The sequence below is a fragment of the Falco naumanni genome, chromosome 1, assembly GCF_017639655.2.
Source record: "Falco naumanni isolate bFalNau1 chromosome 1, bFalNau1.pat, whole genome shotgun sequence".
Classification (NCBI taxonomy): Eukaryota; Metazoa; Chordata; class Aves; order Falconiformes; family Falconidae; genus Falco; species Falco naumanni.
The window spans coordinates 89,023,404-89,050,517 of record NC_054054.1 but is presented as its reverse complement, the minus strand read 5'-3'; the positions used below and the strand labels follow the sequence as shown (position 1 = coordinate 89,050,517).

The following is a 27,114-nucleotide window of genomic DNA, read 5'->3' as shown; positions in this document are numbered from 1 at the left end:
AGGCTGCCTAATGAAGTGGTCAGTAAGGCCACAGTCAAAGCAATCACCTTCTGTGCTCTTTTCCTGTTTTTTAATAATGTAATTGCCTTTTTGGAGGGTGTTGCTTTTATTTTTTTTCAGTACTGATTATGCAACTACTATATAAACTTAAATCATTAATCTAGAGAATCTAGATTTGTCTAAAATAATTCAGTATATCTAAAAAAAAATCCATGACACATGCACTAAATTTTTAAGATGTGATTTGTTGCAATCAACATTTTGGACATTCTGTGTTGCTTTATAGAAATAAAGTAGGAGTTTTCTGAAGCTGTTAAGAAAAGTGAAATTATTTAGTGTGTTATCAATATAAGTGGAAATATGTCTTGTCTTACATTGGTTTGGATTCAGTAATGTTTGCGAAGATGTAAAGTATCTGGAAGTAAAGTCATAATCTCTCCTCGTCTTTATGAAATGAGATGAAAAGAAAAAAACCTTTAACTTTCATTCCAGGAATCATAATGTGCAATTCATCACTTAAAAGCTTGCATTCAAATCTAGTGGAGAGAGAGAGAGAGAAATCTGAACTTTTAGGAACAGCACTGCTGCAGGTTTTGTACAATTTATCAGAAGCTGTTGAAGGCAGAAAAAAACTTGCAAATATTTAACTTTAAGGTCTAGATCATTTTCAAAATACTGGTAAAGCAAAGCAATTGGTAAAGCATGTCTCAAAATATAACTACACCAATTCATTATTAAGGTTGTATAAAGATTTACTCTAAATGTATTTTATTAAATGCATTTACCAGTGTGATGCAGAAAATCAGCCACTGTATTGCTGATACAAAACACACGGTCTTCTGTTACAGATATTCTATTTTAAATTAATGTTCCTAACTTTCAACAAACATACAGGTACAAGTTCCACAACTAAGCGTAGCACTTCATCTGGAAATAAAGAGTCAAGCTCTTCTAGAGAAAGAATACGCGATCGTTCTCGTTTAAGCCAGAGCAAAAAGCTGCCTTTGACTGGACAGGGGACCAATGATACGGTACTAGCAAAACGCTCCCGTAGTCGCACCAATCCGGAATCTGATATTCGAATGAGCAAGTCCAAATCAGACAATCAAATCAGTGACAAAGCTGCCTTGGAAGCAAAGGTGAACGATCTTTTGACATTAGCAAAAACTAAAGATGTGGAAATCTTGCATCTGAGGAATGAATTAAGGGATATGCGTGCTCAGCTGGGACTTAACGAAGATCAACTTGAAGGTGATGAAAAATCTGAAGAAAAAGAGGCCATTGTTGTCCATCAGCCAACTGATGTAGAGTCTACGTTGCTACAGTTACAGGAACAAAACACTGCCATCCGAGAAGAGCTCAACCAGCTGAAGAATGAGAACAGAATGTTAAAAGACAGACTAAATGCATTAGGCTTTTCTTTAGAACAAAGGCTGGACAACTCGGAAAAACTCTTTGGCTATCAGTCTTTGAGTCCAGAGATTACAGCTGGCAACCACAGTGATGGTGGTGGTACTCTGACATCTTCAGTGGAAGGTTCTGCTCCTGGATCAATGGAAGATTTGTTAAGTCAGGATGAAAACACTTTGATGGACAACCAGCATAGTAATTCCATGGATAATTTAGACAGTGAGTGCAGTGAAGTTTATCAGCCGCTGACATCAAGTGATGATGCCTTAGATGCTCCATCATCTTCAGAGTCTGAGGGTGTACCAAGTATAGAAAGATCTAGGAAGGGAAGCAGTGGCAATGCAAGTGAAGTGTCCGTAGCTTGTCTGACAGAACGGATACATCAGATGGAAGAGAATCAACACAGTACAGCTGAAGAGCTCCAAGCCACACTTCAAGAGCTTGCAGATTTGCAACAAATAACACAAGAGCTAAACAGTGAGAATGAAAGACTTGGAGAGGAAAAAGTAATCCTTATGGAGTCTTTGTGCCAGCAAAGTGACAAGTTAGAACACTTCAGCCGTCAGATTGAGTATTTTCGGTCCCTTTTAGATGAACACCATATTTCATATGTAATTGATGAAGATATGAAAAGTGGTCGCTACATGGAGTTAGAGCAGCGTTATATGGACCTTGCAGAGAATGCTCGGTTTGAGCGAGAGCAGCTGTTAGGTGTTCAGCAGCACTTGAGCAACACTTTGAAGATGGCAGAACAAGACAACAAGGAGGCACAAGAAATGATAGGGGCATTAAAAGAACGAAATCACCACATGGAACGGATTATCGAGTCAGAGCAGAAAAGCAAAACAGCACTAGCATCTACCTTAGAGGAATACAAAGCCACAGTAGCCAGTGACCAGATTGAGATGAACCGGCTGAAAGCTCAGTTAGAGCATGAAAAGCAGAAAGTGGCTGAGTTGTATTCTATACACAACTCTGGAGATAAATCAGATATACAAGATTTGCTGGAGAGTGTCAGGCTGGATAAAGAAAAAGCAGAAACTTTGGCCAGTAGTCTGCAAGAAGAGCTGGCACACACTCGCAATGATGCCAATCGATTGCAAGATGCCATTGCAAAGGTAGTGTTTAAAAAACTGTTGTGTTTTGACATCCATGTACACTATGACTTACTGTTGGTCACTGTATTTGTTCTAGAAGTAAGGAATTAGTTATGAGGTCAGTAGGATTGCAGTAGCATTAGGGTTGATCACTTTGTCTTAACTTTTGTTGTGAAAATGATGGAGGCCTTTTAAAAATTATACGGATACATTCAGTCACAGAGTAACTTTTTTAAAATCCTGGTATTTAAACTCTGTGACTTACTTCAAGGGCCAAACTTAAACAGTGTTTAAGACACCGTATGAATTTTGTGCTTAAATTGCATGCCTTCTACAAGAGTTTCAAAGAGTTAGTGCCAAACTGGTGGAAGAGGGATGTCACTGAGAAAGTACTGGGAGTCAAAGTTTGAAGTGATAACCCAGTTGTTGATGACTTGTAGGACCTTTCACAGGTGTTGAGAGAATATTTTGAAGTTTCAGCTTGTTCAGGTTGGTTCAGTTGACCAACCAATAAAATAATGATGAAGAAGGCAGAAAAGTGTTTTCTTTCTCCAATCAAGAAATTACTAATTTTTAGGTAGACGGAGATTTTTGCCGAATTTAATTTAATTAAACAAATACATATTTTAGTTTTAAATGGAAAAAAAACCCACCAGCCTTAACATTCTTATAAGCTTTTAAAAAATTACTGAATATGGCAAATACACATAGTTGGGGTTTTTTACTAATGATCCATCCAGGAGCAGCTTTTATTGAATGGGTTTTGGATCAAAATATGTATTTCTACATCTAGAACAACTATTTTTACTCATAACTACTTTATCTGATAAATATGTCTACTAGAAGTATTTACCATAATTTAGTATAAAAATAATAATAAAATTCATTTAATAACTTTAAGTATGCATTTAAGGGTAGGTCTTCCTGATGAGACAATTTATGCCAAATGTAATGTCTAAACTGTATATTGGTTGCAAATCAACATGTTAGTCATGGTCACCAGCTAGTCAGAATTAACCTTAATTTAGGAGGAGAAAAAAATAAATTGGTAATTGAAGTTGGATGGTGCTATTAAGATAAAAAAATACTGAAACAGATGATTTAAAGCAGGGAATTTTGTCTATTAAAATTGGTGCCTGACTGCACTGACCCACACTAATCCATAATCTAATTTCTCTTTGTTTTTTCTGACACCGTGGTTTTGCTCTTGGGTTAATGTTACTGTACCTCTGATCCCAGCTTGTTACTTACATTGCAGTTTCATGAGGCAGGATAAAATGGCCTTGATGCCTCTGAAAAGGAAAAGTCTACTACCTCCTCCTTTCCCTGTATTTTTTTTAATTCATTTCAAAAGCATGTAAAGACTCCTCTGGGAACTACTTCAACTCACTAATACATCTCACACACAGATGTGAATCCTGCTACTGGGTTAAGGAAGCAAATCATCTCAGAGGTGTCCGGCAAGCACTAAAATTGATGCACAGAAGAGAGCAGGGTTGTGGGTTTTTTTGCAAGAGAAAGAAAGGGTAAAGAGTTTTTCCTGTACCACCCCCTCCTTTTTCTGTGGCAGCTAGATGTTAAATTGGATCAGTTGCTCATGAAGGCACAGCCTTGGTACTATGGTGGTGTTGCTTCACTTGAATACAGGTTACTGCTGTTCGAGTAACTGGGGAATGGTCGTAGATTCAGCTTGGAATGAATGAGTTTTACTCTGGCTCAGGAAAATAGTTGCATTAGAACAATATATTTTTAAAGGCTTACGCTTTACTTCTTGTTCCATACTTTTGTATGGTTGCAGAAATATACTGTAAGTGTGGTAGTTACGAAGTGTGGTTTAAAATGCAGCCAATTTAGTTATGGTAAGATACATTCTGTTTCAGGTTGAAGATGAATACAGAGTGTTCCAAGAAGAAGCCAAGAAACAAATTGAAGACCTCAATGTGGCTCTAGAAAAACTTCGGACAGAGCTAGATGAAAAAGAGACTGAGAGAAGTGACATGAAAGAAACCATCTTTGAGCTGGAGGATGAAGTAGAGCAGCATCGTGCTGTGAAGCTTCATGACAATCTCATCATATCTGATTTGGAGAGTAAGTGTTACAAGTTTCTCTTGTGAGAGAAATGATAATTTAAGAACAGCTGAAGTAGAATGCTGTAGTAGTGAAAATTTTTTCACTTGTCTTTCATATGTCTGAATTTGAGTCAGACTGGGGTTTGCAGAACCCTTTTACACCGGGGAGGGGAGGAAATCAAGTTGACTTTGCTTTTCCAGTCCTGGTAGTAGGTGGTATGGGAATGAAAACCTGTGAATTGAGAATAAATAGGAAATCTGATAATGCTGGGTTTAAATCATTTTTCAAATTAGAACAACATGTAATTACAGACTTAATAACAGTGTGTTACTTGTGCATTTTGGAGACCGGATGATTGATTTAGTGTTTTGATGCCTTTTTTTTTTTTTTTTTTTAAAGAATGCTTGCTCTTTTGAGTGCCTAAATATTAGGAGTTACCATGTAGCTTGAGAATGTGTATAATTAATGTTTTCTCCCACCTGAAGAAAGGTGGTTTTGGTGGACAAATGGGTGATTGGAGGCCATTCACAAATGACTTTCAGTTACAAATGTCAGAGCTGACTTGGCAGAACAGATTTATTGTATATCCCTTTCTGCGTAGATTTTTCTTAAGTGACAAAACTGAAGTGTGAACCTAAAAGTGAATCTGACAAACTTCAAGCATGTTTAGAATAAAACTTTACCTGTTGACTCTTGCCACCATACAAGGAATGGCTGGGGCTTATAATGAAATTCATGTTTACTATATACTTGTCTAGCTGTCTGTGCCTTAGTTTCCTCTCTGATCTTCAAGACCTGCTCAGACATTCCTACCACAGGCTGGAATTCTGCAAGTAGTCTACATCTAAATAAGAACTTGGGCAACTGTACCCTGGCAAGTTATATTTGCACAGTGCTACTTACAGTATTAAAATATCTGCTGTTCTTCTATGGTATACAAAGACAAAACAAGATAGTAAAGGCACCAAAGCATGATCCCTTTTAACAGCAAGGGAAATATTCATAGAACGGATTTTTAAATTGGTGTGCTATGAACAAAAGGTACTGTCTTAAGCAAGCTATATTGTTTATTCAACTGAAGCTTCGCGGCTTTAGACATGTGGCTGTTAACTTGGTTTCTGTAAGCAACCCTTCTTTATCTTGAAAGGCAATCACTGTTTCTCTTTAAAAAATTGCTTTAGGTTTTTATTCTGCAATATTTTTTTTTCTCTTTCTGTGCCAAAACCGAAGATAGACGTTTACGTGGGAGCAGGAGTTCAGGCACACAGTTGGTGACTCTTGGTTCCTGAAGTTGTTTTGTAGTAAAGGCTTAAATGGTTGAACACTTTTCTACTTGCACTGCTCTTTCCATTAACTGAAATACAAGAAACTGCACCATAGTCAAGTAAACATGTAGGTATCTGCCCAGCAATACCTGATTACAAGGCAGCTGTAATTTTTAGATGCTTCTGTTTTGGGGGTACAAAACGGCTATCAGGTATTTCACTTAAACTGGTAAAAGGTGAGGAAGAAAAACATCTGCCTGGGCAGAAATTTTCAACAGAAATTGCAACAGTCTTTGTTACTCATTGCTCTTGAAATAGTTTGGAAAATGGAACCGTGCTAGCTGATGGCCTGGCGTGATCCTTCAGGGAAGAAATCCGTGATTGAGTTCTAGGCAGGAACGAGGGTGGCATCTAGTGGCGGTAAGAAAGGATGGCACCTGAAGAACAGTTAAATGCATTTAAAGTCTAAATTTAAAGACATTTAAAATAGTTTTTTCTGACCACGTTAAAATGCTGTTCATTATGGGTTCATAATTAAACACGGTGGTTGCTTCTAAGTAGTGACAGCAAAGAACAGAGTCTCAGAAAATCTGAGACTTGGTGGAGGTAGTACATACAATGTCTAAAAACCAGAATTCTAATAATTAAAGTGACAGAAAAGCACGTCTTAGTAGTAGTAAGTTCTGTTATGCTGACCAGCCTTGTGGTCAGTTCTGGTATTCTGTCAGCCAAATATATAATGCCTGTGCTTTTACATGTGGGGAATTTAGCATAGACCTAGGTATTATAAAGCGCTAGTTACAAGAATGGTGCTTTTTTCAGCCTAAATAAGTGTAATAAAGAACTGTAAAGGTTGTCTTTAAAGAAAGTGAACTTTTTAGATTTAAAAATATGAGGAAATCTAACCCACCCTGTAAAATCCCAAGTGAAAAAGTAAGGATGTCCGGACAACAGATAAATGACGGGTGATAGGTAGTGATGCAAAATTATCACTTAAAGACTTCCCAAAAGACAGACTTGACGGTTAGGAGAAAGGTGCCTCATAGCTGAGGTGGTGAGTCCTCCTTCCATTTAATGGGTAATCAACACCAAATGGTAACGTAGGAACGTGGAGTGCTCCAGCACTGGTACTTGGGGTACGCCCTCTTGTGGGGTTTCCAAACACCAGAAAGAAGCACAATGAACATATAATGAAACATTTTTCACAGTAATCTGAATAATTGACCCGTCACAGGACCTGGGATGTGTGTGGTGCAGGTGGTAGGACGCACATAGTGCTGTGCATCTCGGGTGGCCGCAGCAGCTAAACGCGTTCCTGATGGGAAAGGGGGTTTTAAAGCATAGTGCTTCTGTGTGGGATCTAAAAAGTGTAAGAAATATTAAAATTCCCTGTATGTTTTATATCCTCGCTGGGGTGTAAATGAGCCGAAACAACGTGAGGCGGCGGCGTGTGGGTGCTGCCGGGCGGGGCGGCAGGCCGCTAGGGGGCGCTGCGCGGGGGGTCGCTGCCCTGGTTGGCGCACATCCTCCGCCGCGCGCCGCTGCCTGTCGTCTCGGTGCCTGAGGGGAGAAGAGCAAGCAGCTAGTAAGAGTTTGCGAGGCGTTTTTATTACGGCAGAACTTTGTTTCCTGACTTACAGCAAATGGATATCTGTAGGTTAGTTCGTCACTAGTCAGATGCTTCTTCTGAAGCTTGAAAATACATGAGGTGCATTGGCTAAACATACCAAGGCTCTCAGTCCGTATCTATTTAAGTCAGTAAACTTTTTTGAGCAAGGGTTAGGTGAGCAAGAAGGGTGATATACCTAATGTACTGTGAATAAATAGTTCTCTTATGGAGCTAGCAGTGTTAGGTTTTAATTCTGCTATATCTCATTTTGAAAAGGATATTCACAGTGGTCATGGGACTGAATTTTTACATCACCATATTTAGGCCTTTTCTACCATAGTGTTGGAGAAGTTAATTGGATGATAGTTTTCTAATTGGTAGTATATTTTCTGCTAACGTTGGACCCTTACATTCAGTTTTCTTGCTGGAATTCTTGCTAACAGCATGTATAGACCTATTGTCTGACAGTGCTGAACTCAAAAGCAAGATTGATATGCAAATCGCCTGAGCTTTGGTATATTTGTAACCAGTCTCTCTTCCTTGTATAAGGAAGCTATAATTTGTAAATTAACTATAATGCTGGGCACTACTCTATGTAGATGTGATTGTACTGGGATAGCCGTTTCTATACTAAAAAATTGAAATGCTATCCTGGTGTAAGGCAAACCAATGTAACTAGTTTAAAAATCTAGTACACAAAAGGGGGAGACTGGATGATGGTAGGAGAGAAGTACCTGACCTACCATACTGAAACCTGCAGCATATACAGGTGGAAAGGGTTTGTGTGTGTTAGAGAGGAATAATGGAGGTTGTGAGGATGCAGAAAGGAAGGAATACCACAAAGCATCTGCACAGAGAATTGCTGCCTGTGTACCTATTTTGCCTACTTGAATTTTCAGGCTGTAATTCGTGACACAATGTGAAGAATAGTTCAGGCTGCAAGAGGTGAAATCACTTATCTTAGTCTTAATTTCTCACTATGTTTCAAATTCAGTTGCAATCCAGTAATTCTTTTGAGGTGGCTTGTTTTTCTTAAATCTCTTTGACTGGGGGAGAAGATGGTTTCCAACAACTGCTATAAAGTGCTCTGTATTGTTTATAGCAACTGCAGAATATCGAGACCATTGTGTTTTACTTCAAAGCGTAAATATACTAAAACTTAATGGTGCATTTCATATCTCACAAAAGCTCAAAACAATGGCATTACACAAGCTTTAACTCTGGATGCATTTATAGTTTCTCATTTGTGGTTATTTTTGGATGAACTATAGCTTGCTTTTAGTAGTACAACAAATTTTATTTTTAAAAACATATTTTCTTTGAACTGTCTCTAAAAAAGAAAATGGTCATCCACTAGATTTTGTTTCAAAATGCTACTGTGGAAGCTCTTTAGGGCATGTTGACTTGCTGTCACTGTTGAAAGTTACCTAATTTGCAGCGGGGTTTTTTTCAGCATGTGTTCAATGGAAAAAAGCGTGGGGAGGGGGGAATGACTTTTATAACTTTAACCTAAAGCTGGCATCTCAGTGCTGACTTTAGCTCAAACAAGTTGCATGTACAGAGACAAGCTAAAAATTGGAGGGCCATGCTTAAACATCATGGTAGCAGGAGATCTGAGTGGCTCACTGTTAGGCTTATTTTCGAAGCTTAAAGATCAGCTAGATACATCTTAAAATGTGCAGTCTTACAAGGAAGAGATAAATACAGAAATGTCTGTCTAATTTTAGTGTTTCAAGTTTTCCAAGCCTGAAAGGTTATCATGTTTTCAGGCCAACTGAGGTTTATATCATTCTGTAAAGAAATCAGCTGTGGCGTTAAAAGCCTCTGTACTTGCAGCTGTTGAGGCAAAACTTAGGAATTCCTTCTGATGAAGAAACCAAAAGGAATTCCATGGAATACTGAAATGTTCTTACGAGCTGAATGTACACATCAGCATAAATCAGCTTAAATCCATTCTTAGTCCTTGTTACATCTGATTTAAACATACTTGAAATGCTTACTATTGCATTTAGCCTGCCATAGCCTCATTTTTATTGTTAAGAAAAGCCCTTTGACAAAAGTCAAGTACTGAAGTTGTAGGCTGCCTTGGGAAGGCATCGGTCGGTATTGGTAGAACAAGTGACCTTGAATAAAAATTGGTTTAATGGATTTCCTGTGACCTGATACCCAAATAAAAGCACTGGAAAAGTTTTTTTCATGTTAGAAATTGAGCCACGACACTTTACTGTATCAGTCTGCCTGTATGAACATACATACCTACATACCTATCTTCTGACTATTCAGACATTTATTATGCAGTTTAACAGATTTTCTTTTACCAAAGTTTTGTATTTTGAACAACTAAATGTGTTGGGCACCTTCAGTCTTTTTGTGGAAAGAGCATTCTAATACACAGGGAAAATACATGTTTCCAGCAGGTCTTGGAATAGTGAACCTGAACAAAAAAGTGCATGCGTTCAGTTGGCCTATCATTTTTACAGTTTAGAGATAGCTGTAGAAATAGAACATCCCCAAATCCAAGGATCAGTGAAGTGACATGCTAATTGTTCTTCTTCATTAGTTGCTTAGTTATATATAGTTATAAGAATGGAATAATCAATCACATTGTCCTTACGTATTGAATAAAGTAACAGATGAACAATCATTGCAGCCAGTCTACTGGAGGAGCTGGTGGTGATCGAGCTGCATACTCTTGTGTAGCTGCTGGCAGATTTAGGGGACCATCTCTTTCATAGCATGATCTCATAGACTGTTTGTCCTTTTGCTGTAAATATAGCTTGCTTCAACTTCAAATAGTAGCTTGATAGACAAGAATGTACGATTCTTCAGGACATGAGTAGAATTTTATCCCCATTGAAGGTATGGCTGTGAGTGTTATGTCAGCTGCTTTGTGGCAGGGAGTAAATTGTGAATCCAAAGACTTAGTTGTAGCTGCAACTTACATTTGAAGAGTGAAAAACCCAGGCATCCATGTTTTTAGGTTCCTTCCATGTTAAGTTACCTACCATATTTGCTCTTTGTTATTGCTTTATGATTTTAGTATTGTGAAGGGTAGCGGACAAATTGGGATTTGTAAAACAATTGAGTTTACTGTTCCACTCACCAGTCATAACGAAACATGTACCTACTGATACTTGCTGTCAAATTATTTCTGCTCATACGGTTTTTCTCCTCATGGCTATGGTTATAAAAATGTATTCTATGAGTAGGTTTTTAAAAGCAATGGCAGGTTTTTTACTCTTTTTTTAAAGTAAATAGATCCCTGACTAAGATCTTACAGAGAATTTGACTTTCTTTCCAGATACAGTTAAAAAACTTCAGGACCAAAAGCATGACATGGAAAGAGAGATAAAGAATCTTCACAGGAGACTTCGGGTAGGTTAAAACCTAAAAACTGAAAAAATTGCAAACTTGGAATGTCATAAGACCTGCATGGGAAATTGTGAAAAGATAGTATGGTTAGATGTAATACCATTAAAACAACTATTTCTGAGAGACGGGCATTTTGTGGGAATATATTTACTAAGCTACGGACACCAAAGGATTAATTTCTGAAAAATTCTCGGTATCTCAAAGATACGGCATTGGGCTTAAAAGAAAATGTTCCTGTGTCTTCAGATGCCCAGTTTAATTTCCACCCCCACCCCCCCGCCACTTTGAAAATTTTCTTTGTTTCTAGAAAAGAAATTCATCACCTTGGAAGTCTAGTTATTTCCAGCAAAACTTCCTCAATTTTACGTGTAAATTAGGTTGTGCCTAATGTCAGAGATGAGCACCTGTAAATTTTTTCCTGTAGCACCACAGGGAAGCTATGAATAATAAGAATAATTTTTATTTTTAACTCCAGAATTCTTGCTGCTTTCAGTTTAAAGCTTTATGTGCTTATAGGAGGAATCAGCAGAATGGCGTCAGTTCCAGGCTGATCTACAGACTGCAGTGGTTATAGCGAATGATATAAAGTCTGAGGCCCAGGAAGAGATAGGAGACCTGAAGCGCAGATTACATGAAGCTCAGGAGAAAAATGAGAAGCTCACTAAAGAGTTGGAGGAAATAAAGTCACGCAAGTACGCAAAAGACAACAAGGATTATTGTCTCTTTTGTAGGGGTGGTACAATTTTGGAAATCCAATATTTTAATTATTATTGAGACCCTGGAAGTTTGTAAATCCTTTCACTGTACGGATGTGTATTTCAACAAGCTGCTTTACGTGGGGTTTTGGGGTCATATTAGGTAAACTTATGAGAACAATATATGTTTCCTTGTACTGTAATTCATCCAAGAATATTCATTTTGGAACTTTTGCAAAACCAGGTTGGAGGATTTTTTCCCATATAACAGCTGGACATGACTTAACTTCCCTTAGTGTGAAAAACAAGTACTGTTGGCTTTTCTCTACCTTCGTTAATACTTCTTATTGGCAGCCAAGGCTTTTGGTATGGTTAAAAATACAGCCAGATTTTTACCTGAGAAGAAACCCTCATCTGATTCTGCATATATCTTGTATTGTTTTCTTTCCACTGGTAATTCTTCTGTGAATAATTAGAGATACTTTTGAGTATAAAACCATTTTTTAATAAAAATCATTCAAACTGCATTGCACTGTGGTTTGAATTAGGCACTGCAGTTATTTAGAAACTGAATTGTATGTCTTTCAGAAGTCCTGAAATCTGTAGAACAGGAACATCTTGGACAGCACCATTTAAATCCTGACTACATTGTCTCTAGGGATTGAATACATGTATAGCTTACAATTACAGTAATTAAGGTTGTATATACATAAAATTATTTTTTTTTCCACATGGATGGGCATTTTATAGGATGCATTATGCAACCCAGCATCCAGTAGGGTATGAGATAGTGCAGGCTATGGAACTTGGGGAAAAGCTGATGGTAGGAAGAGCAGACCGGTTACACTGAAAATGGAAAATTATCTGGATGAGTGGTGGGCATAAAGCATCTTATCTGAAATGAGATCACCAAACTAAGTCATGTGAACAATTCTTTACTAATACATTTCAGCCAGAATTGTAGTTGTTCAATTACTGCTTGCAAGTGAACCTTTGAGGCTACAGTTGCACTTTGAAGGTAGAACTGGCTTGCTGATTCCAGTCAGTATATTCACGCTTATCTAGACACAAGTGTTTTTTTTGACATTTGATTTACTGCAGACAAAGAACAAAGAGGCAATTGAATCAGCTTACTTGGAAGTGGTATAGCTACAGTATTGGATGGAAGGTGTCAGAAAAGTCTATCACAGTGTCTGAAGCAAAAGTCAATGTTTAATTATTGCAGACTAGAAAATAGGTTGCTTCAAACAATTCTTTTCTTGTGAGTGATACTAAATACAATAACCGCCATAAATATTCTGTACTAAACATCTAATGTATTTTTTTAATGGGTTCATATGCCGCCTAAAGATGTGTGCCAGCAATGTATTCTTACCTCCTTAGTATTCTGTTTGTTTTCTGTTTATGCAGGTGGGGAAAAAAAATCTCCCCTTTGAGATGGCTATTTCCATATGAAATGGTGAAATCCTTAAGGCTTAATTTTTTTTTTGCGTGTGTGTATGTGAGAGATAGGAGCAGGAATTAAGCTTTAAATCAAGTATTGATTTGATAGACTCTTCACCTGGTGCTTAAGTTGCTGACAAATAGTAAGAATTATTAGTAAGAACAGTGATAATTTAGGTTGATAATCTATTTCTAAATTACAGTGGAAAGAAAACTAGGTTAATGTAATGACCAATTTGGACCATAGATTTTAATTTGACTTCAAATTTGTGTTGATTTTTTTTAAGGTTTTGCATGTTAAAATGTTTTTTAAATTACTTAAATGGGCTGCATATTGATTTCAGGCAGGAAGAGGAACGTGGTCGAGTGTACAATTACATGAACGCTGTAGAGAGAGATTTGGCAGCTCTGAGACAAGGAATGGGCCTGAGTCGCAGATCATCCACCTCCTCGGAGCCAACTCCTACTGTAAAAACACTCATCAAGTCATTTGACAGTGCCTCCCAAGGTAATTATTTTCAACCCCATGTAGTAGCTGTACCAAGTTACGAATTATCATATGTTGACAGGGACACTTCTAATGGCTTAGCTAATTCAAAGCTAAGTTAATTTATTGTACTATCATGACCTATAAGTGATGGCTGAAACAAACCAACCTAAACTAGATTGCACAACAGATTGTTCGCTGTGGTTAAGTACAAACATCCTTTTTTTGTCTTGTCTTTTTTTCTTTTCTTTACTGTCACACTGCCAATGACTCATAGGCTAGATGCTTTGATTCAGTGCTCCCATATATTAGAAATACATAAACACATATTATACACATAATTATAGCTGGAAGCACAGCTGATTTTAGCCTGACTATGAAAATGTGAACTTAATGTGCCAAATTAAGCGTTCTAAAAATCATGTAATAGCTAGAGCTGAGTTTCTTTCTTTTAATAACTTATATTCTTACAGTCAAAGTGCTGATGAAAGTCAAAAATAAGGTCCAGCCAGTATCACCTATTAAAAGATATGGGGAATATTTTCTAAAATTAAAGGGATCGCACTGCTGAGACAATTGACTTTACTATAATTCTGATTGTGGAAACAGGTGCTGTTGTCCTCTCAGAATAAGGAATCCAAGTCATTATCCTGAAATAAGAAACACTTGGGTTTTAGCTTTGACTACATATGAGACCTTGTATGATTAAAATATTTCCCTTGCCAGGTCTTTGGGGTTTGAATTTCCTTTATGCTAATGTCACTGTAAGTCTAGGGTGTAAAAAAACTCAGTCTGAAGTAGACTGTATTACCAGAAAGTACTGTACTGTGCATGGCAAATCTACTTTTAATTGCTTTTGGCCTGAAAATTTAAGGTATAGAAGCATCTCTATATTATTTGGTGATTCTGTAAATGGTTCTGTTTCTATCCTTGTTCTCTTTGTTCATACGTATTAACAGTTTTTTTACTTTCCTAGTGTTAATTTAGGTTAATCTGTTATTGGATAAAGGTGCTTTCTTGCCAGAGTTAGTTTGGTAAAGTGATAAATCCCCTCTCTCTTCTTTTTAGTCGTCTATTTCAATATTTATTTTATGCTGATATCTGCCTTCTTCCTCAGCATTCATGTCTAATCACTCTGTTAAATAATCAGTGACTGATTCACCAATTCAGTATGTCTGTTTTCATACATTTTTAAACACGTTATTTGTTCAGTTCCAGAATTTCAGGGATATAGTGTTTAGTACCTGTGGCCTCTGATTGGAAACTAGAAAGGAGAAGCAGGTGATATAGGTTATCTTTCTTGTCCTTGGCAGACGCAGGAGCCTGCTACCATCTCTTTAATTATCTGGAGATCATCGTTTACATCTGCCAGGGTAATAGTATCCTGCACCTTAGCCTTGTCCACCCCCATAAACTTGTTTTTACTGTGGATGGTATATTCAAGAAAAGGAATGTAATTACAGAGGAGTAAATGTGTAGGCATACTTTTAAATGATTTTGCAGTCAGATACTAATTGAAATTCTGAAAGAATTAATCTGGTAAAACTAGTAATGTGAAGTACAAGGCGAGAGTTCACTGTAACAACCAGTCTCCTGTTTCACTGCAAAACAATGCAATGCTCATGATGGCTTCCTTTCTGTACTAGTTCCCAGCCCTGCTGCTGCCACAATTCCTCGCACTCCCCTGAGCCCAAGTCCCATGAAAACTCCCCCAGCTGCTGCTGTGTCCCCTATGCAGGTAGGTGTTTCATGACTGCACTTAATCCTTCTTTGTAAAGAAGCGCATGTGAAAATACAGGTGGTAATATACAAATATTGACTGACTTTGGGGGGAAATAATGGTAAAATATTCCCTCAAGTAATTACTAAAATGTTCAGTTTAACAAGAACCACGTTGTAAATACAAGTTTGGGCATAATTTGGAAGTTCTTGTAAATATTCCCAACCATTACTATTCCTGTGCCACTGGGAAGCAGGGGAGGAAAACTTCATCTGCATTCCTACATTTTATAGTTGCTGTTTGTCAGTTCTTAGTCCTGTGCCTGGCACGGAAACAGCAGTAATCCCCTTCAGGCAGTGGACTGAAATCTGTGCAGAATCTGTCAGCGATTATCAGTATAAATGTATCCCATGGTGCATGAGCTTTCGGTATCAGAGCTGACCAGAGAGGAACGAAATAATTGTGAAATGGTTACCTTTGTTCATTTTGTACTGACTGAGAGTTTGGCCAGTCAGTGGTTGTACTGTGTATTTTGTCCTGTCCACTCTGAGGCCTTGTCCATTTGTTCAACTGCTACAGGAGCCTAGGTACGCGAAGATAGCATCATCAGTACTCTAATGCTCAGCTCTATAGATTATTGCTGGTTTTATTATGTCACTAGCTGCATGAAGTGAGATATTGGTGAAAGCTGACGAGTTCAAGGACAAAGCAGATGAGGCTGGTTTCACAAGGAAAAATCAAAAAATGGACTATATGTTTTACTCCTTTAATATCAGTAGTTCTGTTGCCTTCAAGATATTGCTAACCAGAAGTACCAAAACTTGATTTTCACTATAGGTCAGCATAGTGTTTTGGTAATAAATCCTCTCTGTATGAACTGAAGAATCTATATCCATGTAGGCTTTTAGTGGTCAAGGAACAATACCTGGAAATCTCCTGTGCTCAGACTAGTGCACCTTTTATTAATTTAAGAGTGAATTTCATGAAACATAAATAGCCTTAAAGCAAAGAGAAAGAATTAAATATTTTTTTTGTGAGAGCTTCTGCTACTTCCTGTGACTCAGTCACACTTGACAGCAGTTTTCTAAAGTACTTAAATGTGACAAGTTCTGTGGCAGATGCTTTGTTCCTATTGATATGTCTTTATATTTCTGTTTATTTCTGTGCTCTTGTAGGAAGTTGCAGACTTAATCTCATGTTCTAAAAGGTTACACCAGGGCTTTGGCAGACAAGACTTTCTGATGAAGCCTAAGGCTTATTTCACTTTATTTACCTGTAAATTAACCATGAACCAACGTAATCTCTTCAAATACTGCAAACCTGCTGAGGTTTACAGCTCTTGTTTGATGTTCTTGATCTGCCAGAATTACTTGAATTTTGAATTCAACTTCTGGTATAGAACCAAGTCATTAACAGCTGGATACTCATTAGTGAGGAACATTGCCTGAAAAACAGAGGAGGGTGGGTAAATGAAAACAGCTTCTATTGTCTTTTTGAAGATAGGTGGTTTTCTTGAAAGTATTTGTAATTATCCAGAAGGCAGCTGGGTTTTGTGACCTCAGTTATGTGAATTGCATTTGAAGAATGTTTTCTGCTCAAGAGAGAAGGGGTTCAGGTTCAAAACTAATTTTCATCATCTTTTCCTTTTCTTTGTTTTCATATAACTACCTTGTTTTCTACTGTTGTGTTCTGTGCATTTTTAATATATATTTTTTGTCTGTTTTTTTCGCTCTTGCAATTGAAAAGTAAGATTTTAATAAGTAGTCACTATGTGAGTTGACCTATCAGCTCCCACCTTGCAGAAGTCATGCCTGGTTTAAGAGCCAGGTGGCTCTTAAAGAAGAAGTGTGAGGGTTGATCTCTGTATGGGTGTTGCAATGTTGTCATTAATCTCAGTTGCTTTTAAATGCTATCACAGGGGAAATACTTACATGGGCACTTACTGAAAAACTGGCATAATTTTGGGGATTATGATAAAGTGGATTGGTTGCAAAAAAGATTTTCCAAATATAGATGCATTAAATGTGCCCTCTCTGAATTGTGTGTATCATTTCGTTTTTGTATTGGACTGTGTAATGAATTTTCTCAGTTTTGGAGAGTTCTTGTTTGCTTTGTTTTTCTTTATAATAATACCTGTATGTGTAAGGAGATACATTCTTGGATACTTTTTTGCAGCTGGAAATAAACAGAAGCCATTCTGCCTTTAGGTCCAAGGCTGTGGTGGAACACAGCTGTTACTCACCTTAGTGATTAGCAATAGTGCAAAACAATTTAGGACGAGAGATTTCAAGAGAATGGTCTTCAGAACCTGAAAACAACCCTGCTGTCTTAGCTGAAAGCTTAGCTGGTCTGCTGTGCCTCCATAGGTGCATTGGCAGGATGTACTTCCTGAAGTGCAAAGTGATCAGGAATAGGTACCTGGATAGTGGTTGAAGGTCATGTTCCCTTCCATAGCCAACAACAGATACAAGGATGAGAGTCGAAGCAACATATTTGGAGTTTAAGGAATTAGCTTGTTCTGCCATGGTTCTGTCTCAAATGTGAAGTCAGGTATTTGTTCTCCTTTACTTTTTTTCTCACCTGTGTGCTGGAGTTGTTACTGATGTTACAAAATAAAAAAGGAAAAAAATCTGAAAACAGTCACAGGTAACTAGAAGAAACTTTCTCTTCAAACTAGGAATGGCTATGAGAAAAAATAATTGTTGATGATCTTAGCACCTTTATCTGTTACTGAAATTATGTTATACCAAGACTACTATGTAGAAATGTGTTAGTTTCTGTGAACAATTGTCTTCATACATCACACCAAAATTATTCCTTGAAGTTTCTAGCATTTTCTTCTGCTAGACCTCATTGTAGGAGGAATAAGAGGATCACAGATTACAAAGCACCTTTAGTAATTTCTGTCCCATTTGTAGCTTCAGTGAATAGCCTCAAAAGCATGTGATTCCTCTGAACTTTTGATCCTTTCCTCTGGTGTTGAGGAGTTTGAACAGCAGTGTAAAAGACAAATGGTGTTTAGCAGTTCAGTGAGCTTTAGAATATATTTCTAGTTGAAGAAAGGTATTTGTAAAGGGATTGGTAGGATCCATACATATTTGATTGCCCATCAGATGTGTTTTGGTGTTTAAGTGAAATGAGAAATGGCTGATCTGCAAATTCAGCAAAAGGTCAGCAAAGCAGAAAAGTTTTTAACACTTGTAAAATGTTTCAGGAAAAGTGATTCTGCAAGAGGCTTGTGTACTACTACTATCCAGATATACCAAGTGGAACTAGATAAATGGTTCTCATTGGTACAGTCCTTGGCTTTTACTTAAATAAAATTAAGTGGGTGAAGTGAACATTAAATGTAATTCAAATCTGAAGTACCAACTCTTATGGGAAGGTGTTGTAGGCACTTCTGTGCATGACTCAAAATCACAGTCGCTTTCATCTGCACATTTAAAGGAATAATCTGTGTAGTGTATGTGCAGGATTTTTGATATATGAAGTGATGAAGTTCTTCATACTGTATGTTGGCAATTGTTTTCTCCATTTGATTTCTAGCACAAAAGCATAACTCTGGTTTGACTCTAAACAATGAATAAGTAGCCCTGTAATCCTGTCTGTGCTACAGGATGCTGCAAAGTATATACTGTTAACATTTTTAGTCACAATTTTGGATTTGTCTGTCTTGCCTACATGATTTGGCGTGAGAAATATCTGACCTTTATTATGTTATGAAGATAAGGCTCCTTTAACCTTCTCATCTAATCTTGGGCCAGATGGAGAGCTGAAAGAGTTTTCAGAATAAACACATTACTGAACTAATTATGGTTAAATATTAGAATTTAATAGAAAGGACAGGGTGAATAAAGAATGTACTATAATTTGCAATAGGCTCTTTTAAATTATTAATTTGAAGAAAATAATTGTGGATGGTCTTCCCTGAGTCTTCAGCAACTGAATATGAGTTTGAACAACTGTAAGGTTAGTTATTGTGTTGTATAGTTCATTTATGTGATCCTAAACGGCTTGCTTCAGTGCTATCCAATGGTTACTAAATTGTTGTGTGCAAGAGTTAACACATCTGTGATCATATACATGCGCTTTAAGCTGCCAGATGCCATGCATTGCTAAATATTTTATATAAAACTTGAAAATAAAAGGATCAATTTGTAGCTAGTTTAGAGCAGAACAGTAAAGTGACCTGAGAAAGAAAAAATAATTATATTTCTCTTTTATTATATATTTGACAAATACTTAGACAAAATATCTGTCTCCAGTTGTTCACAGAGCATCTCAGTTAAATAGGTGGTAAAAAAGCTGTTGATGTTCTGAAGAAAAAAGTGGTTTTTTCAGTAGGATTTTTCTTAGCAAAGGGTATTGTGTCACTACACCCAATACACCATTATCCTAATTTCCAGGAAAAGACACAAAGACATATGTTAATAACACAAATCAAGCACTAATATCTTGGCTACAGACGTGGTTCTATTAGTTTAAATAAACACATCAAGTTTAACCAAAACAGGTTTGTACAAACAAAATATAAATTAAGGTGGAAATTAATAAAAAAACCTGCAAGTGAATTCACAACCTAATTTGCAACATTGGTTTGAGGAACAAGTTTCAGTGTCTATCTATTCAGATGAGCAAAAGCAACTGGTAAAGAGCACACACCCTTTTTCACTAAGTATTTTTAAAGGTTCCTTTATTTTTTTAGTTCTTCCAAATCAGTAATAATGTCGTATGTGGGTTTCTAAAACTGATTCTGCAATTCAGTTTTTATTTTTTTACCTTCAAATGATACTTGACACAAGTATTTTTCCATTTCAGAGACATTCTATAAGTGGACCAATCTCAGCTTCAAAACCCCTTGCTACACTGACAGACAAAAGACCAAGCTATGCTGAAATCCCTGTTCAAGGTATTGATTCAAGTTCATTCAAACTTTGTTTTTATCAATGCTATTAATATTTTTTTATTTTACATTTAGTTTAGTGTCCAAAGCATTAGCATTTTATATACTTTTCATTATCAAAATATTTTCATAGACTCATAGGATAACTCACATTCAAGTTTTTATTACTTTGTTTCATCACAGATGGTGGCATGTAATAAAGATGCTTTTTTTTAATTTTCAACAAATGATTGTGTGCTGATAACTCAGCATAATTCTGACAGTTTTTAATGTGTGCACAAACTTGAGATCACTTGCAAAATCAAGATAAGATAATTCAGGGACATGTCTTGCAGCTGTCTTCCAGATATTAAAAATACACACTTCTGGGGTTACATTATGCATTGTGTGGTTGCGGTTTTCTTTTTCCCCCAAAATGACACAAGGAAGATGGTTGGCATTGCATTGCATGTGAATAACAAAATACAAACTTACTAAGTATTGAATCTTCAGGAGCCAGATGAAAAATGGAATGGAATTGAGTGTTGATTTATCTGTTTCCCAATATTTCCATGTTCTGTGAACTTTGTTTTGTCTCTCAAAACACTGTTCACAATGTGCTCTTCCTGTGAGAATGAATGGCTATCATGTGTTGGGTGTAGCACTCTGATTTATGCCTGCTTTAGGGTTTTTTTTGTAGATGTTTCTCAAGATAATCCCCATATGACTCCAGACTGAATATTTCCTCTCAATTTGGTATTCCCGAGGTCTGATGCTTTCTAAAGGGTTGGAGTTGGTTTTTTGTAGCACTTCATAATAGTCTGTATATGCCAGATTTCCTTCTTGCTTTTGTTGAATGCATATTGAGGTTATTTGTACAGTGCAGCTGGAGTTTTAATTTTAGAAACTTTGATATTTTTAGGATTATTGAAATGCCTTTCCAAGAAGATAGTTTAGGATTCTTTAATTGTTACAGAGTTCATGGTAGACATAAGCTTAAACACAAAATGAATGGTACGCTTTACATAGTTTTTGTGTTTTCATTAAAGTCAGTTAATGCAGCAGCATTCCAAGAGAATGTGCCAGACGGAATTCCTGTTTACAACAGTATATATTTTTAAAGTATCTCTGTAGCAATATATGTTTCTTATGTCACGTTTTCAATTAATGAATGAGTTTCACTTCTTTTAATTCTCATTCTTCATTTTCATGGGGCTTCGTGTTTAAATGTTACTGCCTTCCAGAAGTTTCTACATAGGAATATGTAAATTTTTTGTTTACAGTCTAAAGGTTTTATTTGAAGGAATATTTCTTCAATAATAGGAAATAGTTTTGATTTGATGCTACAGAAAATGAATTTTGTTATAACATGTTTTTACTTATGGCAGTAGATAGAACTAATCTTTCTGTATGGTATGTAAAGGCACCTTTTAGACTCCACTGCACGGAGGAGGAAAAAAAAAGTTGTTTGTTTTTATTTAAAACATTGAAAAAAACCCAACAAACCAAAGGGAAAAATAATATCACATACAGGACAAAGCACTCTGCGTTACCAATCCACATTGTGAATGGCATATTGAGTACTTTTGGCCATGTGCTAAATGGGATTCCTTCCTCATCCTTTTGGTTTAACAATTCATTTTTTATAGACCAGGGCCAGTGGTTTAGTAAAAGGCCTTAGGGGCAGAAGGATTAAGAAGGTCATGATGTTTTCATAGTGAACTTCATTGGTAATGAACAAATTTAGGCCTTCTTTCACACAGATAAAATCAGTTGTTCTTACTAAAACAGCCAAACTCAGGCACTTGTAGACAATATTACTCATACCTAAATGTCTTACATTTAACTGGAATCTTTGTTAATGATGTTTTGGTTGGGTTTTTTTGTTTTTTGTTTTTTGTTTTTTTTTTTTCCAGAACATTTGTTGAGAACATCTTCTACCAGCAGGCCAGCATCTTTGCCAAGAGTACCTGCTATGGAAAGTGCCAAATCTATTTCTGGTAATATCACGTTTTTTAGATGAATGGTAAAATTAGGAACTCTCAACACAGCACTTACAGATCTACTTTACATAGTCAAGAGAGAACTTTGCTCTTTGGACCATCAAGCTCTTGTAAAAAACACTCTTATTTGGATATTTGGACGAGCTTATTTTTTAGCGTTCAGGTATTCTATTGAAGTGTTTGGGGAAAGAAACTGAAGTCCAGCAGCAGAATAATATTCTATTTTATTGTATCAAGTGGAACTGAAGAGTCTTGTTTTTAATTGTCCATCTAGTGTCCTTGTTGGTGGATATACCAGATGGATGAGTATGAGTCATGCATGTAACAGTTGACTTCTGTGTCATCTTTCCTTTTATTACAAATAATTTTGGGGTGCAAGGAATGAGGAAAAAACTGTTCCTAGCTGTTACTTTTTACTGCTTGGTTGTAGGATTTTTATTATTTTTCTTTGAGGCAGAGAGGCATACTGCCTTTCCCTAATTATGCAATAACATTTTTGTTTGTGTAAAGAATTACTGTCAGTTGTTTAAAACCATTGGGTTTAAAGGAGGATTGTTCTTTTTAGGTAACAAATTCATAAGTATACATTATGTAATGCGTATAAATGTTTTCCCATATTACTTAGCAAAATGTCTACCCATTCTGTAGAACAAAAGAATGTTTGCAATGAATCATTTTTAAATAGTCCATTGTGTGACTGGCATAACCCATATTCTTCGGTATTTCTCAGTGGTTGCAGCACATTTGATGTTAATTTTGGATTTTTTAAAAACAGACATTCTAAACAGAAGTTTATGTTGAGTGTTAGGTTACTATCAAGCTGATATCTCAGTATCAGCAAAGGCTTCTAAACACAAGTCTTTGAGATTAATAGCACAAATAATCTGATACTGTGAAAATGATACTTTCTACAACCTAGGCAGAACTACTTTGCGAGAAGCACTTTTTAAAACCACCTATATTTGAGTAAATGGTTTCAGGAAGAAAATGTGTTTTACATCATCTTGATGTGTTCTAAAAAAAGTCCACCCAAAAGTGTCTGGTATTTATAAATCAATGTACTTGCCCCACATCATTAGAAAATAAGTCTCTGATATATGTGGCAAGTTGTATCTTTAATTTGCACAAACATAAAGAATGGTGGCTACTTAGCTATAAAAGGCAAACCTCATACTTTTAACTGGAAACACTTCCATGTAGAGAAAACATAACCATTCCAAATCTGGTTTTACAAGATGTAGTGCTTGTGCATTTATTCAAAATTAAAATTGTTTGTCCTTTGATAAAATGAAGCAAGCTCTGTGGAATGTGACTGAATGGTGTCAGGTCAATCTTTGATATAGTTGAAGAGATTTAATAAATGTCCAGAGCATCACATACATGCCTATTCTTGATTAAAATTAAGTGGATATAAAGCAGCTGTCATCTCTGAACTGTTTTGGTTTTCTTTTCTTGTAACTAATTGAAGCTTAGCAACATAACTACATGGACTAGAGGAAATCAAATGCTTCAGTGTTAAAATTCCTTCTCATTCATGAAATCCTTCAAAAGGAAGTAGCAATATTCCATTAAGATATGTTCATCAAATCATCTTTTGATGAATTTTCTTTCATCAAAAAATCTTCAAAATACAGGCTTGATTGTAAACATTAGTAGTGTGGTGTAAATCCTTGATACTTCTGAAGTGGAAAATACCAAGAAATGTGTTGAAGCCTAGTATTGGATATAGGTTTCTATGCATGGTTTCTCAACTAATGCTTGTCAGAGAGTGAGAATAAGTTTTAAAGTTTTCGTGTTTGGAAGTGATAAATATATGGGCATTTTCCCACATAGTCTCTAGAAGAAGTAGTGAAGAAATCAAGCGAGATATCAGTGCACCTGATGGGGCATCTCCAGCATCTCTCATGGCAATGGGCACCACCTCACCACAGCTGTCACTCTCATCTTCTCCTACGGCATCAGTCACGCCTACAACCAGGAGTCGAATAAGGTAAAAACTCTCTCTTGTGGTGCACTGCAGTAGGTTGATGTCATAGTTAGCTGTCTGTGTGTATCTAGTGTATAATACTGGCACTAAGGCTGCAGATCCTGCTGCCACCCGTACAGTAACGATCCTCAGTAATCTTTGAGAGCTTCAGCAAGTGTTTTCTGCAGTTCAGTATATATTTAAAAAGTTAGACCAGAAGTTAGGCTTTTTAGAGCTTATGAGTTTAATATCAAAACTTTATGCCCCAGTAGGGACCAAGCTAAGTCATGTCACTAAATAATAGCATTGTATCAGTTAAAAATACAATGAAGCCAAATTCAAGAACTAAGCTTAGGACATGTTGACCAAGTCTTCCAGAGTGGCTTGGACCCAGGGAGACTACATTATAAACCTTAACTTTTGTAATCACACCTGAAGACAAAAAGCAGCATGACTAGGTCTTAATTCCAGACACTGCCAGGTCTTCTAAACAGCTATGAGTGAGTGGGCCTGGGTTATTTGTCCCATAGATGAAATCATAATGCAAGTCTAAGTAACAAATGGCCAGGCAACTCCTTTCATTAGTAAGATAAAAAGATAATTCTGTGATAAATTTAAGATTTTCCTATCTGTAGTTTATCAGTCAGAGGACTTTGAAGTATTTAAGCCTTGTGTTATGCAAGTGAAGTATGTACTTAGCCCTGCTTCATACTAGGAAAGTGGCAGGCAAAGGTTAAATGACTTTCTCAAGACCACTTAACACAGAGTTCCTGGCAAACCTTTTGTACAACAGAAATATTAAACTCTTAATGTTCTGAGACATCTGTGATAATTAATTATTACATTATAAAATTGTGAAGTGGGTGTGAGTGCTATCGAAACTTATTTCCTTGAAATCAGCTGAGACGTGCCTTAGCGCTGCTCTTTTTCACTACGTAGAAATTAAGGTGAGTTTGGATCTGTGGGTACTTTACCAGCAGCAATTAATATCGTGTGTTAGCACCTAAATTTAGACTTATCCTGAAATAAGGATGAAAGCAAAAAAAAAAAACCCAACCCAAAACCAAACACCTGTATATGGACTTTGAACTGGTAGTGTATAAAATTGCATTGATGGCAGCCTGCAGACTGTAGTAAATAGCATGGCATTTAGTGTTAAAATCGTGCAGTTATAATTATGATATCATTATGATGCTGCCTGATCATTGACTACAGTGCTAAGCAGTACAAGATGACTTAGCAGTGGAATTTGCAGTGGTGGGTGTGTGGTGATGAGCACACTCTTGGGAGCTATCCTCAGAATGTCACTGCTGGACTTCAATTTGTTGTGTGATCAGGTTTCTTCTCCCCCTGTCATCTTCTGAAAGTTGTTGTTAAATAAATAGTTATTGCTATAGTTCACTAAAACAAATACCTGCAGTTTACTGTTCCCTGTTCTAGCTGAAACTCTATTGGCTCTTTGATTTGGAATACAGTTGACCTAATATACTAACTTGTAAGACTTGTATGTCAAACCATTGTCTCCACAGAACTTACGCTTATTTATTTTCTTCAGCAGTGTTTTTGTAACTGTTAGAACCTGATGTAAACCATGTGCTCTTACTGGAATTTGAGAACAGGCTGTACAGCTCCCTAGTGGCTAAACAGTACGCTTAGCATAAAGAGGGGGAGCATTTCATTTGAGTTTTCATATGTTGTCCCAAATCTTTGTTCTAAAGTTCCTATAGTGTTGCCTAATCTTCATTGTAGATTGAATGTGCAATCCCATTGTTGTTTGTTTCAATCACCAATGAAAAAAATACACCAGTTGGGGTTGTTGAAGTATGTACTGATTTAAAACCTGAACTGTAGAATTTCTTGAAGCATCGTTGTGGCTGTGTGGTGTCTATGAAGTTTAAATACAGTAATCTATTCAGATAATTTATTTCGTATTTAGAACACACAATTAGTAACTTCCTTGTGTTAAATCTCTCTGAGAGTAGCAGTTAGGTTTGGAGGCTCATACTGCTATCTTGCATGCTGAAGGGCATTTACTCGTTACTGTTTATTGTTTTGCTGTGCATACATTTTCGTGGATGTTTCAAATGTTATCTCTTTCTAAGAAGCTTTGAGATCTTGCCATCTGTATTTCAGTGAAGACTGGCCAAGCAAATTACAACACATATACTTAAGATTAATGCCTTAAGAATATTTTGTTGCATGCTGGCACATGTTCTCTTCTTTATGCATTGAGTGACAGATGCTGATAGGTGGAATAGTCTCTGGTGTTCTGTTGGTAGCAGACAAGAACAAAGAAATCCGCATTCCCTGGATGCTTTCTTTTCCCCTAGCAGGACCTGCAGAATTGCTAGTTGTAAATCTGTAGCAGAGAATCCACTGAAAATACCATGTATTTCCACATTCCACCCCTCTTTCCAGTCACCAAATGGGTTGTGAAGAACAAAAGAGTTGGAGATTTGAGAGCGAATGTGTACAATCTGTATGTCGTCTTGGAAATATTCAAAAGGAGTAACTTAGGGTATCATCTTTGTGGATGTTGTGAAAATCTTGCTTACATCTGTGTAGAACTCTTTAAACAATGGTAAATGAGGAAAACTGCAGTATGGATTTACCAATAGCTCTCTTAATTTTCTAAATGGAAATTATTAAAAATAAGAACAACTGCTGGCATACTCTGTCCAATAACTAAGTTCCATAATGGTGTAATACCTAGTCTTTTTGTGAAAGACTGTTTACTGGACTTTCTATAGAAATACAGAATCATGTAACCAGGCCATTACAAAAATATTAATCTCTATAATACTTTTTTTTATCTAAGCCCTTATTTCTGAAGTCTGATAAAGAGATGCTTATAATATAGGACTCATGAAAAAATGGCCAGCTCTGATATCATCATTCTTTTCTTTCTCAGTCTTTCCTTCAAAAAAAATATTACTTGAGATAGCTTGACAGACTGGAAGTGAAATTAATTGATAGTTTTTATTGTACCAGTATATCAAATGGCAGAGCAGCCTAGTTAGATCTGCCCCCTCTTTTTTGAGAACTCCAGATCTCAGGCAAATGTTCTGGTAATAATGCCGTTCTGCTAATAGGCA

At 36.6% G+C, this 27,114-nt stretch overlaps 1 protein-coding gene across 2 annotated transcripts in view; it reads left to right on the top strand.

Moving 5' to 3' along the window:
* SPECC1L (sperm antigen with calponin homology and coiled-coil domains 1 like) overlaps window positions 1–27,114 on the top strand; it is a 69,840-nt gene that overhangs the window by 21,070 nt on the left and 21,656 nt on the right. For both annotated transcript variants that reach the window (XM_040604523.1, XM_040604532.1), the window contains 9 exons: window positions 895–2,528; window positions 4,388–4,595; window positions 10,753–10,826; window positions 11,340–11,515; window positions 13,306–13,469; window positions 15,095–15,186; window positions 19,987–20,077; window positions 21,967–22,050; window positions 23,887–24,043. In XM_040604523.1, the coding sequence (XP_040460457.1) occupies window positions 895–2,528; window positions 4,388–4,595; window positions 10,753–10,826; window positions 11,340–11,515; window positions 13,306–13,469; window positions 15,095–15,186; window positions 19,987–20,077; window positions 21,967–22,050; window positions 23,887–24,043 (2,680 nt within the window). The remainder of the gene's footprint in view (window positions 1–894; window positions 2,529–4,387; window positions 4,596–10,752; window positions 10,827–11,339; window positions 11,516–13,305; window positions 13,470–15,094; window positions 15,187–19,986; window positions 20,078–21,966; window positions 22,051–23,886; window positions 24,044–27,114) is intronic.